This window comes from Vigna unguiculata, chromosome 11 (assembly GCF_004118075.2).
Source record: "Vigna unguiculata cultivar IT97K-499-35 chromosome 11, ASM411807v1, whole genome shotgun sequence".
Classification (NCBI taxonomy): Eukaryota; Viridiplantae; Streptophyta; class Magnoliopsida; order Fabales; family Fabaceae; genus Vigna; species Vigna unguiculata.
In genome coordinates, this window is record NC_040289.1 from 453,445 (window position 1) to 469,316 (window position 15,872).

At 27.2% G+C, this 15,872-nt stretch overlaps 1 protein-coding gene across 2 annotated transcripts; it reads left to right on the forward strand.

Moving 5' to 3' along the window:
• The first annotated feature begins 6,544 nt into the window (after window positions 1–6,544).
• Window positions 6,545–12,989, forward strand: LOC114168286 (E3 ubiquitin-protein ligase BIG BROTHER-like). Of its 2 annotated transcripts, XM_028053038.1 has the most exons (8): window positions 6,545–6,676; window positions 6,952–7,149; window positions 8,070–8,298; window positions 8,718–8,755; window positions 10,817–10,861; window positions 11,584–11,711; window positions 12,462–12,570; window positions 12,690–12,989. In XM_028053038.1, exons 2-8 carry the CDS (start codon window positions 7,009–7,011, stop codon window positions 12,738–12,740), a joined length of 741 nt encoding a protein of 246 aa, XP_027908839.1. In that variant the 5' UTR covers window positions 6,545–6,676; window positions 6,952–7,008; the 3' UTR covers window positions 12,741–12,989. The 2 variants fall into 2 exon arrangements, with proteins under 2 accessions (XP_027908839.1, XP_027908840.1); XM_028053039.1 differs by lacking the exon at window positions 10,817–10,861.
• The last annotated feature ends 2,883 nt before the right edge of the window (window positions 12,990–15,872 follow it).

A 15,872-nucleotide genomic window follows, 5' to 3' on the forward strand; every position in this document is an offset into this window, starting at 1 on the left:
TAAGAACATACACAGTGCCGTGTTATGAAATAATGAATTATCATAACTGGAAAAAAGGTATTTATTTTATGATAATTACTTTTAATATTGCCTTTGTATTAATGTTTTCTAATTAAGGTTAGTGTAAAAAATTTATACAAATAATACGCAAATTAAAATCTTACACAATTGTTATAATTATATATATATATATATATATATATATATATATATATATATATATATATATATATATTTAATCTCTAAAGCTATAAAAAATGTTGTTTTAATACTTAAAATTATTAAAATTTATTAAAATGAATTTAGAAAGTTTTCTATTTTACATTTTATAATGATTACAAAACATAAATTAAACATTACATAAATTATCCAATTTTTTTATTTGAAAATGATTTTTAATAAATATTTATTATTTAATTCAATTTATTTTAATACTATTTAAATATAATATTTCACTAACTGAAAATTTTAATAAATCATATTTACTTATATTTTCTATTTTATTTTACATCATATCATTTATTTATTTTATATTTTTTTATTCATGTTGTAATTTTATAACAATAGAAATCCAGTCAATTATATTATAGATATTTAGAGTATTCATGTTTTAATATTTTAATTACTCTTTCATCGTTTAAATTTTATTATTGTACTAATTTTTGTTAAATTTTTGTCATTCTTGTTGATCTGTTTAATTAAAAGTCTTAAACATCACAAATATGGTCACTATCACTATTTTCCTGTGTGCCATTTTAGTTACATGTGCATCAGAGGGTCATATGATGCAGTGGTCACCATTTCTCTTTCTGTGTGTTATATCACCAACTCCAACAGATGATGGTCACATTACTCTCTGTGTGTGTTATCCTCAACTTCAATACTATTCAATGTGATAAAATGTGGTGGTCACTATTTTTCTCTCTGTGTCTGCCATATTTAACTCTAACAACTTTAAATATGACAAAGTTTAGTGGTTATCAATATTTTTTTTGCTATGTGTGATCTTCAAGTCCGACATCCTTAAATATCATAAGAAGTGATATCACTATTATTGGTTCATTATCTAATTTTCAACTATAATACACTCTTTCATCTTTATCTTCCATTATAATTCAGACTTCAAACTTTGCTTTTTTATCTTTTTTTTTCAATCCTATCTTCTTTTCACTCACATTCTTCTCATTTTGGGTCTATTTCACCCCTTAAATCAATTAATATCCTAAATATTTTCATAACCTAATTCACTTCCATGTAATTTTACCATTATTGTTTTTTCAATTATACAACTAGTTTTTATATTGTTTAGATAAGGTGTGTTTTCAATTTTTTATATTGACAAAATAGTTTTTTTAATCTAAACTAAAAATATTTCATTTTTTTATTCATTAATTTTAAACGATATTACTTTTAGAATTTGAAATTAGTCATTGTTAATAATATTCATAATGTGACAAAGTACTACATATTTAAGATTTGTGAAAAGAATTTATTTGAGTAATATATATATATATATATATATATATATATATATATATATATATATATATATATATGAAAGATTTAAATATTTTTTTGGATAATTTTTTTTAGTCTGAAAAGACTAAATTAGTGTCCTAGTTATTAAGAACATACACAGTGCCGTGTTATTAAATAATGAATTATCATAACTGGGATAAAGGTATTTATTTTATGATAATTATTTTTAATATCGCCTTTGTATTAATGTTTTCTAATTAAGGTTAGTGTAAAATTTTTATACAAATAATAGGCAAATTAAAATCATACACAATTGTTATAATTATATATATATATATATATATATATATTAAAAATCGTTGTTTTAATACTTAAGATTATTAAAATTTATTAAAATGAATTTAGAAATTTTTCTATTTTACTTTATAATGATTACAAAAATATAAATTAAACATTTCATAACTTATCCAATTTTTTTATTGCAAAATGATTTTTAATAAATATTTAGATTTAATTTAATTTACGAATAAAAACACTATTTTAATACTATTTAAATATAATATTTCACTAACTGTAAAATTTATTAAATCATATTTACTTATATTTTCTATTTTATTTTACATCATATCATTTATTTTATTTTATATTTTTCTTTTTATTCATGTTGTAATTTTATATAAAAAGAAATCCAGTCAATTATATTATATTATAGATATTTAGAGTATTCATGTTTTAATATTTTAATTATTCTTTTATCATTTAAGTGTTTTAAATTGTATTATTGTACTAACTTTTATTAAGTTTTTGTCATTCTTGTTAACAAGTTTAATTGAAAGTTTTAAACACAGGTGTGGTCATTATCACTATCTTTCTGTGTGCCATTTTCTGTTACAAGAGTCTCAGAGGGTCATATAATGCAGTGGTCACCATTTCTCTTTTTGTGTGTTATATCACCAACTCCAACAGATGGTGGTCACACTACTCTCTATGTGTGCTATCCTCAACTTCAATACTATTCAAGGTGATAAAATGTGGTGGTCACTATTTTTCTCTCTATACGTGCCATATTTAACTCTAATACCTTTCAATATGACAGAGTTTGGTGGTAATCAATATTCTTTTTCTAAATGTCATTTTCAAGTTCAACATCCTTCAATATCATAAGAAGTGATATCACTATTATTGGTTCATTAAGTTTAATTTTCAACTATATAATACACTCTTTTATTTTTCTCTTCCATTATAATTCAGACTTCAATCTTTGCTTTTTTATCCTTTTTTTAATCCTACCTTCTTTTTACTCACATTCTTCTCATTTTGGATCTATTTCACCCCTTAAAAAAATTAATATCCAGAATATTTTCATAACCTAATTCAATTCCATGTAATTTTCCCATTAGTTTTTTTTTCAATTATACAACTAGTTTTTATATTGTTTAGATAAGATGTGTTTTCAACTTTCTATATTGACAAAATAGATTTTTTTAATTAAAATAAAAATATTTCATTTTTTGTATTCATTAATTTTGAACGATATTAGTTTTAGAATTTGAAATTAGACATTGTTAATAATATTAATAATGTGACAAAGTACTATATATTTAAGATTTGTAAAAATAATTTATTTGAGTAATATATATATATATATATATATATATATATATATAAATTTATGAAAGATTTAAATATTCTTTTGGACAATATGTTTTTAGTCTGAAAAGACTAAATTAGTGTTCTAGTTATTAAGAACATACATAGTGCCGTGTTATTAAATAATGAATTAACATAACTGGAAAAAAGGTATTTATTTTATGATAATTATTTTTAATATTGCCTTTGTAATAATGTTTTCTAATTAAGGTTAGTGTAAAATTTGTATACAATTGTCTGAACTATACACACACACACATATATATATATATATATATATATATATATATATATATATATATATATATATATATAGATTAATTTAGTCCCTAACACTATAAAAAGTGTTGTTTTAATACTTAAAACTATTAAAATTTATTAAAATGAATTTAGAAAGTTGTCTATTTTACATTTTATAATGATTACAAAATTTAAATTAAACATTTCATAAATTATTCAATTCTTTTTATTGCAAAATGATTTTTAATAAATATTTAGTATTTAATTCAATTTGTGAATAAAAATACTATTTAGTACTTTTTCAATGTAATATTTCACTAACCGAAAAATTTATTACATCATATTTACTTATACTTTCTATTTTATTTTACATCATATCATTTATTTTATTTTATGTTTTTCTTTTTTATTCATGTTGTAATTTTATAACAAAAGAAATCCAGTGAATTATATTATAGATATTCAGAGTATTCATGTTTTAATATTTTAATTATTCTTTTATCATTTAAGTGTTCTAAATTTTATTATTATACTAACTTTTGTTAAATTTTTGTTATTCTTGCTGACCTGTTTAATTGAAATTCTTAAACATCATAAGACTGGTCACTATCACTATCTTTCTGTGTGCCATTTTCAGAAAGAGTCTCAGAGGGTCATATAATGCAGTGGTCACCATTTCTCTTTCTGTGTGTTGTATCACCAACTCCAACAGATGGTGGTCACACTACTTTCTGTGTGTGCTATCTTCAACTTCAATATTATTCAAAGTGATAAAATGTGATGGTCATTTTTTTTCTGTGTATACCATATTTAATTTAACAGATTTCAATATGACAGAGTTTGATGATAATCAATATTCTTTCTATATGTATCATCCTCAAGTCCAACATCTTTTTACATAATAAGAAGTATCACTATTATTGGTTCATTGTATGCAATTTCCAACTCTAATACACTCTTTCATCTTTCTCTTCCACTATAATTCATACTTCAATCTTTGTTTTTTTTTTGTTTTTTTTTCTCAATCCTATTTTTTTTACTCACATTCATCTCATTTTGGATCTATTTCACCCTTAAATCAATTAATATACAAAATTTTCTCATAACCTAATTCACTTCCATGTTATTTTACCATTATTTTTTTTTCAATTATACAACTAGTTTTTATATTGTTTAGATAAGGTGTGTTTTCAATTTTATATACTAACAAAATAGTTCCTTTTCAATCTATAATAAAAATATTTCATTTTTTTTATTCTTTAATTTTGAACGATATTACTTTTAGAATTTGAAATTAGTCATTGTTAATAATATTAATAATGTGACAAAGTACTACATATTTAAGATTTGTGAAAGGAATTTATTTGAGTAATATATATATATATATATATATATATATATATATATATATATATATATATATAAATTTATGAAAGATTTAAATATTCTTTAGGACAATATTTTTGTAGTCCTCCAATTAAACGTTTTCATTTCTCATTATTTGAATTTTTGAATTGCTATTTTTAGTATAATAATCTTAGAATAAAATATTTTTTTTATTAAAATCAAATCTCACAACTCATGTTTTTCTATAGTGTCAATCATCTTCTAGAGAGTGAAGTAATTTTCTAAATTACAAATATCGGATGAAGCTCTCCTCTTCCAAATGTGCTATAATGAGTTCTGGCTTTTCTTTTAAACAACTTTGTATCTATAACTATATATAAAGGGGATTCCCTCTTTTGTGTCCACATTTCATAATTCCAACTTTACCCTTTATAATTTAATTATTTATTAAATTTTTAAAAATTAGCGGTTACTTTTACAAGTTTTTATAAAATTATTTACTTATCTCCTTTTTCTTTTTTTCTCTTACTATTCATCAACAGTTATTTTTTTCTTATTTTCTCCGTACATTTTATTTTATTTTTTATAAATATACTTTTATTTTGTTTATTAAATTAATAACATTACAATATCATCAATTATTAATATAATTCAAAAAATGCGTACACACAGGCGCGATAGCGCCTGTGTTTACACTAGTAAAAAATAAACTAATTATGATAATTGACTTTTAATTATATTTTTATTCTTGAGATCAAATTGTTAAAAAAATTTGAATCATTATAAACACTATATCAATATATTTAATACAATAATAAGTTATCTAAATAACATTTTATCAAACACTTGAGTAAAAAAAAATATTGATAAATACTTCAAATTAAAATAAATAAAAAAACTTTAAATTAGTCTTTTAATGATAAAAAATAGTAAAAATATGTTAAAAATATAATGACTTATGTTTAACACCAGTTGTGACTTATTTAAATATAAATTTGTTAAAAAAATCTATGAATTATTTTTTTCTTGTTTTTTATATAACATAATATGTAATATCTGAATTAAAAGTAGATAGAAATTATTTTATATAAGATTTATAAGTTACTAAATACTTGCAAATGGGATTGGTTCCAACACGAACGGAAGCATCGGCCATGACCGCCACGAGTCGTTAATTTATCGGAAAATGAATCAGAAATTGACCATTCGAGAAAATTATTATCCATATGTTTCTTTCTAATTTTGTTTTTTTAAAAATACTTTAAACAATAATTGTATTATAATTCTAATTTAAAATTTATTGACATCAATATTTTATTTACTTTTACATTCATACTTTACTAAATTTATAATTAAGATAATGATTTAATTTTTCTTAGCTTTTATGATCAAGACCATACAAAAATCAATTGAGCCTAACAAACTAAGGGAATAACTTTGTTGTAATAATTTCTAATAAAAAATGGTTAGTAACACATTTTTATCCATACTTTTTTAATTCTTACATCAAATAATTTTGTGAAACACTTTTTTTTTGGAGTTTCATTCACAGTTTTATAATTTTTAAGATGAAACAAAATTATGTTTTAAGAAAAAAAAATAAAACAACATACTTTTTTGCAAAAGAGAACAAAACAAAATATTGTTGCTTTCTTTATTTTTAGTTTCTTCTTTTATTTTACTTGTTAACTTATTGATGAAATGCGTGAGGAAAATTCTAGATGAAATTAATGATAATTAATTAGTATAATATGTTGTTAGTATATAATATTATTACAAGAAAATAAAATTTTAATTACATTATTCAACTTTGTCCCAAATCAATCCCAAAGAGAAAATGGGTACAAAAGGAGGAGAACCTCATTGCATTGCCATTTGCTTCAGAGCATAGAAACCCTCTCTCTCTCTCTCTCTCTTCTCTCTCTCTCTCACTCCTCCAACCATTCTGAATGTGAACAAGGTAATTCAACTCTGCATCTTCTCTTCTTCTTCTTCTTCTTCTTCTTTCACCAGAAACACACACTCAATCTCACCCCACACACCAAACTTTTACAAGCATTTTTTTTTTCAATTTTTTTGAGAGAAATTCAGGCCAAACAAACCTTGTTTTCTGTGGGATTCGAAGGTTGTCGCTGCGATTCTCGATGTAGTTCCCTTTAAGAATTTGTTGCTGAAGGCCGTGTTTGGTGGAGTGTAATGTGCTTTTTCTTTCTGTGTTTTTTTTTGTGTGTGCAGTGGTTGTTGAAGGGTATAGTGTAGAGTGGTGTGTTCTATTCGTCTTGGAAGTGCAAAATGAATGACGGTAGACAAATGGGGTTGCATTATGTAGACGCAGGGTTTCCTTATGCTGTGAATGAAAACTTTGTGGATTTCTTTCAAGGATTCTCTCATGTGCCCGTCAATTATGCCTTTGCTGGTTCAATGCCTGATCAGGTTTTTCTTTCTTCTTGTTGTTGTTTTTTTTTTCTTTTAAATTTTGGGCCAAATATGGCAAAATTCAGCTTTTGTACTTTTTTGTGGGTGAAGTTTTGTGGTTTGCTCGCGATCCTTGACATTGCGGTTAAATGTGGCTCAAATTGGTCGCAACACAGTTAGAGTCCCACAAAACTTGACCTTGTCGCCGAAACTGTGGTCACTGACCTGTTTTTTTAAGCCATGCATATCAGGAATAAAAACTTGTGATTCTGTTAAACTTCTGGGATTAATAATGTATTATGTTTTTACAGGGACTAAAATCGAATTTCAAGGTGTTTTGGGGGACCATAAACGTGTGATACCCCTTATTCTTGTTTTTATGTTGTTTCAGTGTTGCTGGATGATTTAATGGTTTTGGTGGCAGTGATTTAGAATCATGCTATCCATCCAGGGATTGCAAATGTGGGTTTTTGTTAGTGTTTATTGAGTTTTGTTCTAAATTGGATTTTACTGAAAATATGGGAGTAAAAGCAGAAATTTCAGTTCTTTTGCTGCTATCATTACTGCTGCTACTTAACAGTTAGATACATGATAGCATTCACTATGTTTGACATGAAATCATGGAATTTTTTTTTTCGTTTTTAAATAATGGGAGTTGGATGGTCAAGTACAAGAAATAATGTGAGAATGATGGGTACTTTTTTTTTTTTGTTGAATTGCAAAGGGGATAGGTAATGCTGCATTTCCAAGTAGCTGTGTCGTATACATGCATGTCTCCCTTTTGACCCATTTAAATACTAAATTTTGAGTTGTTGTCATATGTGAATGTGTTGAACTTGCCGAAAATATCCTCTTTTGTTTTGTTTTATTAACTCATATTTTACTAAGATTCTGTTTTGGTTTGTGACCATAACTATGTAATCTTATGTTCTGTCCAGGAAAGTGTCTACTGGTCAATGAACATGAATCCCTATAAGTTTGGATTGTCTGGCCCTGGTAGTACATCTTACTATAGTTCTTATGAGGTAAATGGTCATTTGCCGAGAATGGAGATTGAAAGGGCTGAGTGGGAATACCCTTCGACAATTACTGCTGTGGAACCAGCTACAACAGATTCTCCGCCTAGAAGAGATGGAATCACTAGCATGCAGACCATCCCTGAAGAATGTTAGTGAAATTTTATTTTCTTTTACTGTAAGCAAAGGCCTGTGGCCAAGTTGTTGGTTTCTGCAATTTGGTTGTTGTATTTTTATCACTTTTAGGTCCATGCTATCATCAAATTAGGGGGGGGGGGGGGGGGGGGGCGAGGTGTTGTAGAGGGGGGAGGGGTTGTCGGGTTGGGTGAAACTCATTATTGGAATTACTGTTATAAATTGCAGCTATTCAGAAAAAAAAAATTGAAAACTTTGTGGTAGCGTCTTCATTATTTGGATTTCTTTTGCAAATCATGCTAACCTTTTAAGTGAAGCTTATCATTTTTTTCGTCACTTCTGAGTTAAATTGAAACCGTTTTTCTTTTTTCATTACTTAGGAAATCTATGTGAACTATAGTATGGTATATTAACTGTTTTAAATTTCTTTTGCAGGCAGTCCAAATCATCTTGAGTCCAACAGTAGTAGCCAGGTAGGAAGCTTTCTTATTAACCGAGCCACAATTTTAGACCTTACCTATTTGAATTTTGGTTTAATATTCAATCATTTGTACTGGTAGGAACACTGGGTCCCCTATGCTTGAAATTTGGGAGACATTATTTCAATGATAGTTTGGTGTACATGGCATACTTTAATGATAAATTGTGATCTATCTACTGCACACTTTTTTGGATACTTTAACACTTTTATCAGTTAATGTTGATCAAAATGAATATTACTCAATTTAACTTGGGCCTCTTGGCTAAAATAGTCCATGATTTCAGTTTTTGCAATTGATTTGTTTAAACTTTCAATATGTGACAGATAACCCCTGTAGTTTAAACTTTGGCAAATAGTCTGCATATACTTTCAATGTGTGACAAACAACAATAACCTTATTTCCGTAGGTCATGAGGTCGACTACATGGATTACACCATGTCATTAGCAAATAGTTTGCCTAAACTTTACTTTGTGTCTAGTAATCCTTGTGGGTTTAATTTTATGAATTAATTACAGGGGCTTATTTATTGTAAAGTTGAAAGCTTTACGGGGTTAGCAACAAACCAAAGTTGTAAACACTGCAGGTTGCACAACAGTCACAGTTAAACGGGGTGATTCGCAATTTAACCATAAATTTGACCAAACTTAGGTTAATCTGTCTTTTCAGCTTATTAGACTAGGTTCTTTGGAATGTCAGAGTTATATCATAATGCATCTGCTAGCCATTCCGTTATATCTATTATGCATGTCATCTGCTAGCCATTCTCTCTGCCAGTTTCCTACTCCCATTTTCCCTCATCTAAACTTTCCAGACCCTAGGCCAATGAGACAAGATGAACAATTCCGCCCATTGTGTCCATGATTTCTTTTGGGTCCTAACATCATTTTCAAAACAGGCAAAACAATATTTTTATAGATTTTCCCAAACAGCATATAATCTCCTGCTTAATGCAAAGCACCAATGCTTGCATTTGCTTCACATGTATCATGTGCATCCCGAATGCTGTGGCACTTTGTATACTTATCTGATACTTATGTACGGGTGATGCTCAAGGAGGGAATGATATTGGTAATAGGCAATGATTGATAGTAACATGTATCTGACATGTTATGTGAATCATTTTTGCTTATGTGGTCTAGAAACCAAAAAGGAGTTTTGAAGTTAAACATCATTTATTTGTTATTATCAAATCCTGGGGACCATTGCCTCCTATCTCATCTTCCTTTTCTGGGTATATTTTCCGATTGATGACACTTAATCAAATAGGATTTGTATTGTTGCCAACGATGTTATTGTCTTTTTCGTACAAAGTAGTTTACATATGTTGGTTTTTAGACTTGGTTTTCTCCCAAAACGGTTTTCATATGAACTGATAATTTCTACATCATATAAACCATCTTCAGTTTATTCTTGCTAGAAATGTCTCCAAATAAACGTTTCTTTATTGAGTAAACTGAGTCATGGGAATGTTACCAAGCCAAAAACAAACAAAAATGTTGTACGGAAAATATGAAGACAATAACGAACCTATTAGCGATTAGATGTCAATAGGAAATGGTAGAAATCTTAGTTGATATAACTAACTAACTGATTGTTATAACTAATTGTTGATATTCTACTTTAACTAACCATTAACATTTGGGGATCACTAACTGGGAATGATTAAAACATAAACAGAACATGACTAGATTTGTTGTTTCTTCTGTACTCCGTTCTTCTGTTATACAAAAGCAGGGGTTTTATACCTCTCATGCTGGAGCTCAATATCTGTGTCAGAATTCAATCCACAAAGATGTTATTTGAACCCTCTAAATTGATTTCTTGTGCTTCCGTGTATAACTGTTCTCTCATAAGCTTGATCAGACTGGGAATTATATTATTTAAAACGAGGACTTGAAAAAACTTGAGTTGAGATCTCTCTGCATTTCAGTTGCTTAATGTCAAAAAGTAGTTAACCCTTCTCTATGTTGTTTCCAACTTCTAACTTGATAATCAGAACCAGCATAAAAATTTATCATCTGAAGCCAATAATCCTTGGGGTATTGGTGCAGGTCATATGGCAAGACAACATCGATCCTGATAATATGACTTATGAGGTGTGGTACATTAAATGTTTTATGTGTAAATGCTGATGTATGCATGTAGTTTCTTACTTTTAGAATGTTGTTTTACGTCTTTTATATCATTGATTATTAAATTAGTTATGTTTTACTAAACATCATATTCCATTAATTCATGCTGAGTCAGACGGGTAAGCATCCAAAGTTAACATATTTTCTACATTCTCTGATTTGTTTAGCGAATTAGGGATTTTCTTAAAATTCTTAATGTTCAATATTATTTCTACATTAGCCAACTCTCTCAAAAGTTCAAGCTATTTTGTGAAGACCGGTGAATATAAATACACCCCAGTTCACTACACAGGCCATTTAGACACAGATCACCGAGACGCTTAGTCATAATAGAACCTTTGATAATAGTACCATGTCAAGAACTAACTCAAAGATTAAGTTGTTAGAGTAAATCACATGAATAAAATAGGTCCAAAGAACGTCAATCAAACAGAAATGGTGCTTTTATATGTTATCATATTTAATTTGAATAATTAATATCAAAAAGGGTGTTTGGACTTTTGGCATATAGAAAGGATCCAGTTCGTATATGTCTAATAAATTTTGATGATTGAAACTAAGCAAGGTGGTTTAACTTGGGGCTAATAGGTATTTCAATATTTTGAGCTTTCAATTTTATTGGTATGTTGAGTAGAATTTGAATTAGAAATCATATGAATCAATACATGATATTTTGTGAGTGACAGGAACTACTGGATTTGGGAGAGGCAGTTGGGACTCAGAACCGTGGTCTTTCACAAGAACTTATTGATATGCTTCCAACCTCGAAGTACAAATTTGGTAGCTTATTCAAAAGAAAAAATTCTGGGAAAAGGTAAACTCCTGGTTCTCAACACTATATTATATTATTGAGGAAAATGAGGTGAATGCAATGTGGAAGAGGGGTGAAAATTATAGTGCTTAATTGCAATCTTTTATCTTACCAAAGTCAATCTATTGAAAAATATATAGGACAAGTGAAGCTTAAAATTCAATCTATGCTTCATGCCTGTAGCATTTATTAATTTTAGATTTATCAATTTTGTAATTTCCCTTGTTTTTCATCATCCTAGAAGTCAACAACCAGTGAATAGAGAAGAAAATTCAATTGAACTTTTGTCCATTTTTTATTCTTGATTGATTTCCTCCCTTCCCCTATACGCCTGGAAATATAATGATCCATTATTTCATATTGCACTGTTTCGATAGTCTTAATTACTTTAAATCCGATTCCCAGAGAATTTGATTCATTATTCTCTAGTTTTCTACGTAGGACTGCATTGATCATAGAAGTTTGATGTTATTTTATTATTATTATTTTCTGGTTCTTAGGACTTCTGCCTGGCAGATTTATGATGGAGAAATCATATCTATAAAACAACTTGCATAACAAATTTTACAACTGAGAAAAAGTATGAAATTTACGAAATGATGTTATGAAGAGAGATTGACACAGAACATTGTGTAAACTTGTTGCATGTGTGTCACATTTCTTTATGACAGAACCTTTTCCTGGTTTCAATCTCCAGCTTTATTTTCTACTTTCAGGGTATACTTACTCACAACGAAATTGCTTTGAAAACAGGTGTGTAATTTGTCAGATGACATACCGAAGAGGTGACCAGCAAATGAAATTGCCATGCAGCCATGTGTATCATAGTGAATGCATCACCAAGTGGCTCAGCATCAACAAGGTATCCACTTTTTTAAATGCATTGTTCTTCTCAAGTTCACTTGAATCCTATGTAATGTCTCTACCATTTTTCACATTCACTTGAATCCTGTGTCTTTACCATTTGACTTTGTTTTTCAGAAATGTCCTGTGTGCAACACTGAGGTTTTTGGCGAGGAATCAACGCATTAGGCATCAAGATGGATGCATCAAGATATCACAAGAGGCCCCTTTTTGTCCATTAATTTTTGGTTCTCATCCAACTCTCTCTGTCTCGTTCAAGTTTTCATTTCTTACACGTAGGTAGGTGTAATATGAAGAACTATGGCAGCTCTCAATATATGTTTTGTTTACTAGAACAACCTCTAATGGAGACTCATCTTCTGTTTAATGTGTGATTTTGTGTGTATTCAATATATTCTCTTTTAAGCTTTATGTCCCTTTCTTTGGTGTTTCGGATTCAAAATTCTGCTTCCTAGTCATTGATCAAGCTGTGTTGGGAATAAAAAATCTCATTTGCATGCTTTGTGGAATTCAAAAATGAAATACTTGTGTTGAATGCTCTATAGGATGTGGTAGTATTGCTTTGAGGATAATAGGCACAATCATCCACATTTATGTTTATAAGGATTTTTTAAGGGTTGCAATTAACCTATTTTTTTGTATGAAAAATCTTATTATTTTCCTTGTTAAATGAAAGTAAATAAAAACCATTTTACGGTTTTAAATTAAACTTCTTGTTTTGATTTAATATTTTCTTCCTCAAACAGAGACTATTACTCATTTTTCAAAAGTATACCATTAGAATCGATTTAGTGATATAAATTTAAATCGTTTTCAAGTGAAATTCTAAACCTCCATTTTTTTCGTCTAACACTTTCATGAATACAAAATTTTCTGTCTTTCTCTTTCTGAATTTTGTAAGAAGTCAAAAATAACTTAATCGTACGAGTGAAAGGTTTTTGGATTACATAATTCAAAAGACTTTCATATATTGAACCATTTGAAAGAAATTTTTAACTTTCAATTACACAATGTGAAAGTCATGTTTTTCTTAAAAAAAACATTCACATTGCACAATTCAAAAGTTGTTTTTTACTTTGAACTGTACAACAAATGACTTCCGGGAGTTTGAAAGGTTAATAAAAGAATAACTTCTAATTTACACCACTGAATTATTTTTGATCTTTGAATTGCATAATCTAAAAATAAAAGTAATTTTTAAATTGTGTAATTCAAAAATTCTTTTAAGAAAATAACTTTTGAATCTAGAAGTCATTTTTTACTTCAAGATTACACAACTGAGAAGTTAATTTTAACTTTAAGATTACATAATAAAAAATTATTTTTAAAATTTTAAATTATATAATCCACAAAAAAGGAAGAAAATGAAAATTTTAATATTATAATGTTGCAGGAAGAATTTGTCTAACTTTTTTTCCAGCACTTAGAATATTAAAACACGAAAGCAATATTCTTTTTTATTAATTTCATCAGATGTACAACTGGAATTTTAGAAAATATGGGGTAGAGAAAGAAAATTCTTGTATTGAATTTTATGAGCTCATTTAATCTTTAGATTGTTTAGCGTATTTAACTTTAAGGTATTTCTTCCTACACTATATATTTTCCTCTTGCAGCCCATTGCGTCAGTCAAATTACTTAAGTACCCTTTACTTAAAAATTATTTAAAACTCTAATATCATATTTTCTTAAGCCGCGAGACATAATCGAACGTTTGGACCGGAGAAATAGATGATATCGAGTGTAATAATTTTTTTTTTTAAATTATAAAAATTATATAAAATTTAATAAATAGAAAAAGTTACTTTCAAAATAAAATATATTAAAACCAATTAATTTACAAAATATAAATTGTAAAATTTATAATTTTTTATATTTATTATTTTAATAACTCTTAATATTTTTGTGTATAAGCTATTATAGGAGAAATATAATTGAATTATATATCTTTATTCGAAAATCTTGGTAAGTGTAGTGTGAAAAGTTTTTTTTTTATGTAAATATAGTCTCCTTTTTCGTGGATTCATCACATATTCATCGATCCAAACACAATGTAAAAGTATATAAGTAACTTTTTTAAAAAGGTTTGTTGGATTTATATTACGATAGTTAAATTGTAAGACTTTCAATTAATGAGTTTCTAATATTCTAATAAAATCAACCAAATTTTTTTGTGAGTGAATATTTGGCGTAATATTTAATAAATTATTACTAAAATTATCATATAATATTTATGTTTTTGTGTTTATCTAAAACAAATCGAAATAAAATAAAGTATTAGGGGTTTCTAAGGACTTTATTTATAGTATAATATATATATATATATATATATATATTATTGGAGTTTGTATATTTAAATATTAGGTTAAATATGTTTTTGGTCCATTCAATTTCAGTAAATTTTGGAATTAGTCCATTTTCAAAACTTTATACTAATTTAGTTCTTCATCTTTAAAAATGCATGAATTTAGTCTTTGTTATCCAATTTTGTTAAGTTTATTTGACATTTTAAACGCATTTTATGATAATATTTAAGTTAACATTGAAGCGAAAATATGTCAAATGGTGTAAACAATTCAAATACTATCATGAAATGCGTTTGAAACATTGGATAAACTTAACAAAATTTGGTTAAAAGAACTAAATTCATGCATTTTTAGAGATGAAAGATTAAATTGATCAAAATTTTTGAAGAAAATTAATTCTAAATTTCACTAAAACTTGAAGGACCAAAATATATTTAATCTTAAATATTTAAATATATTCTAAAAACATATATTATGAATGTTTCGGGCTTTAACATATTCTAAATTAAGTTTAAATCTAAAGTTGTTTAATTAACATCACGTGGGTATCGCAATTTTATTGTGAAGGTATTTTTCGATGTGTTCGAGATAAAAAGAAAAAGTTCTTAAATATTGTTTTTTATTATCAGTGTTACGTCAGTGTCTGTTTTTAAGTTTTATAGTTTTGTTTTACTGAAACATGGTTTTGGTGGATAGAGAAAAGGTATTTGTAAATGAAGTCTTATCTTAAATTAGAGCAAAACAGGAACAATGCTACGTTGGTGTGAATCTGTGGGTTAATTTGTCGTTTAGCATGTTCCTTGTAAAACACAAATCCATGTTCTGAAGCCGCAATTTACGAGATCCAACAAAATGTTTTATCTTATTCTTGAAGACAGTGCCGATGCTGTTTTTGAAAACAACCAAATCTTCAACACAAAGTAACTTAATTAGGGTTTGTTCCATGCATGGTGGATTTTGAGTAAATCTACTGTGAAAAATTTTCAATTTGTAG

Bases quoted from the DNA above. Each gene is read 5' to 3' on its own strand.
- LOC114168286 (XM_028053038.1), top strand. From the start codon at position 7,009: ATGAATGACGGTAGACAAATGGGGTTGCATTATGTAGACGCAGGGTTT. The intron at 8,299-8,717 runs GTTAGTGAAATT...TTTCTTTTGCAG, and splicing joins GCAGACCATCCCTGAAGAAT to GCAGTCCAAATCATCTTGAG. The intron at 10,862-11,583 runs GTGTGGTACATT...TGTGAGTGACAG, and splicing joins CTGATAATATGACTTATGAG to GAACTACTGGATTTGGGAGA.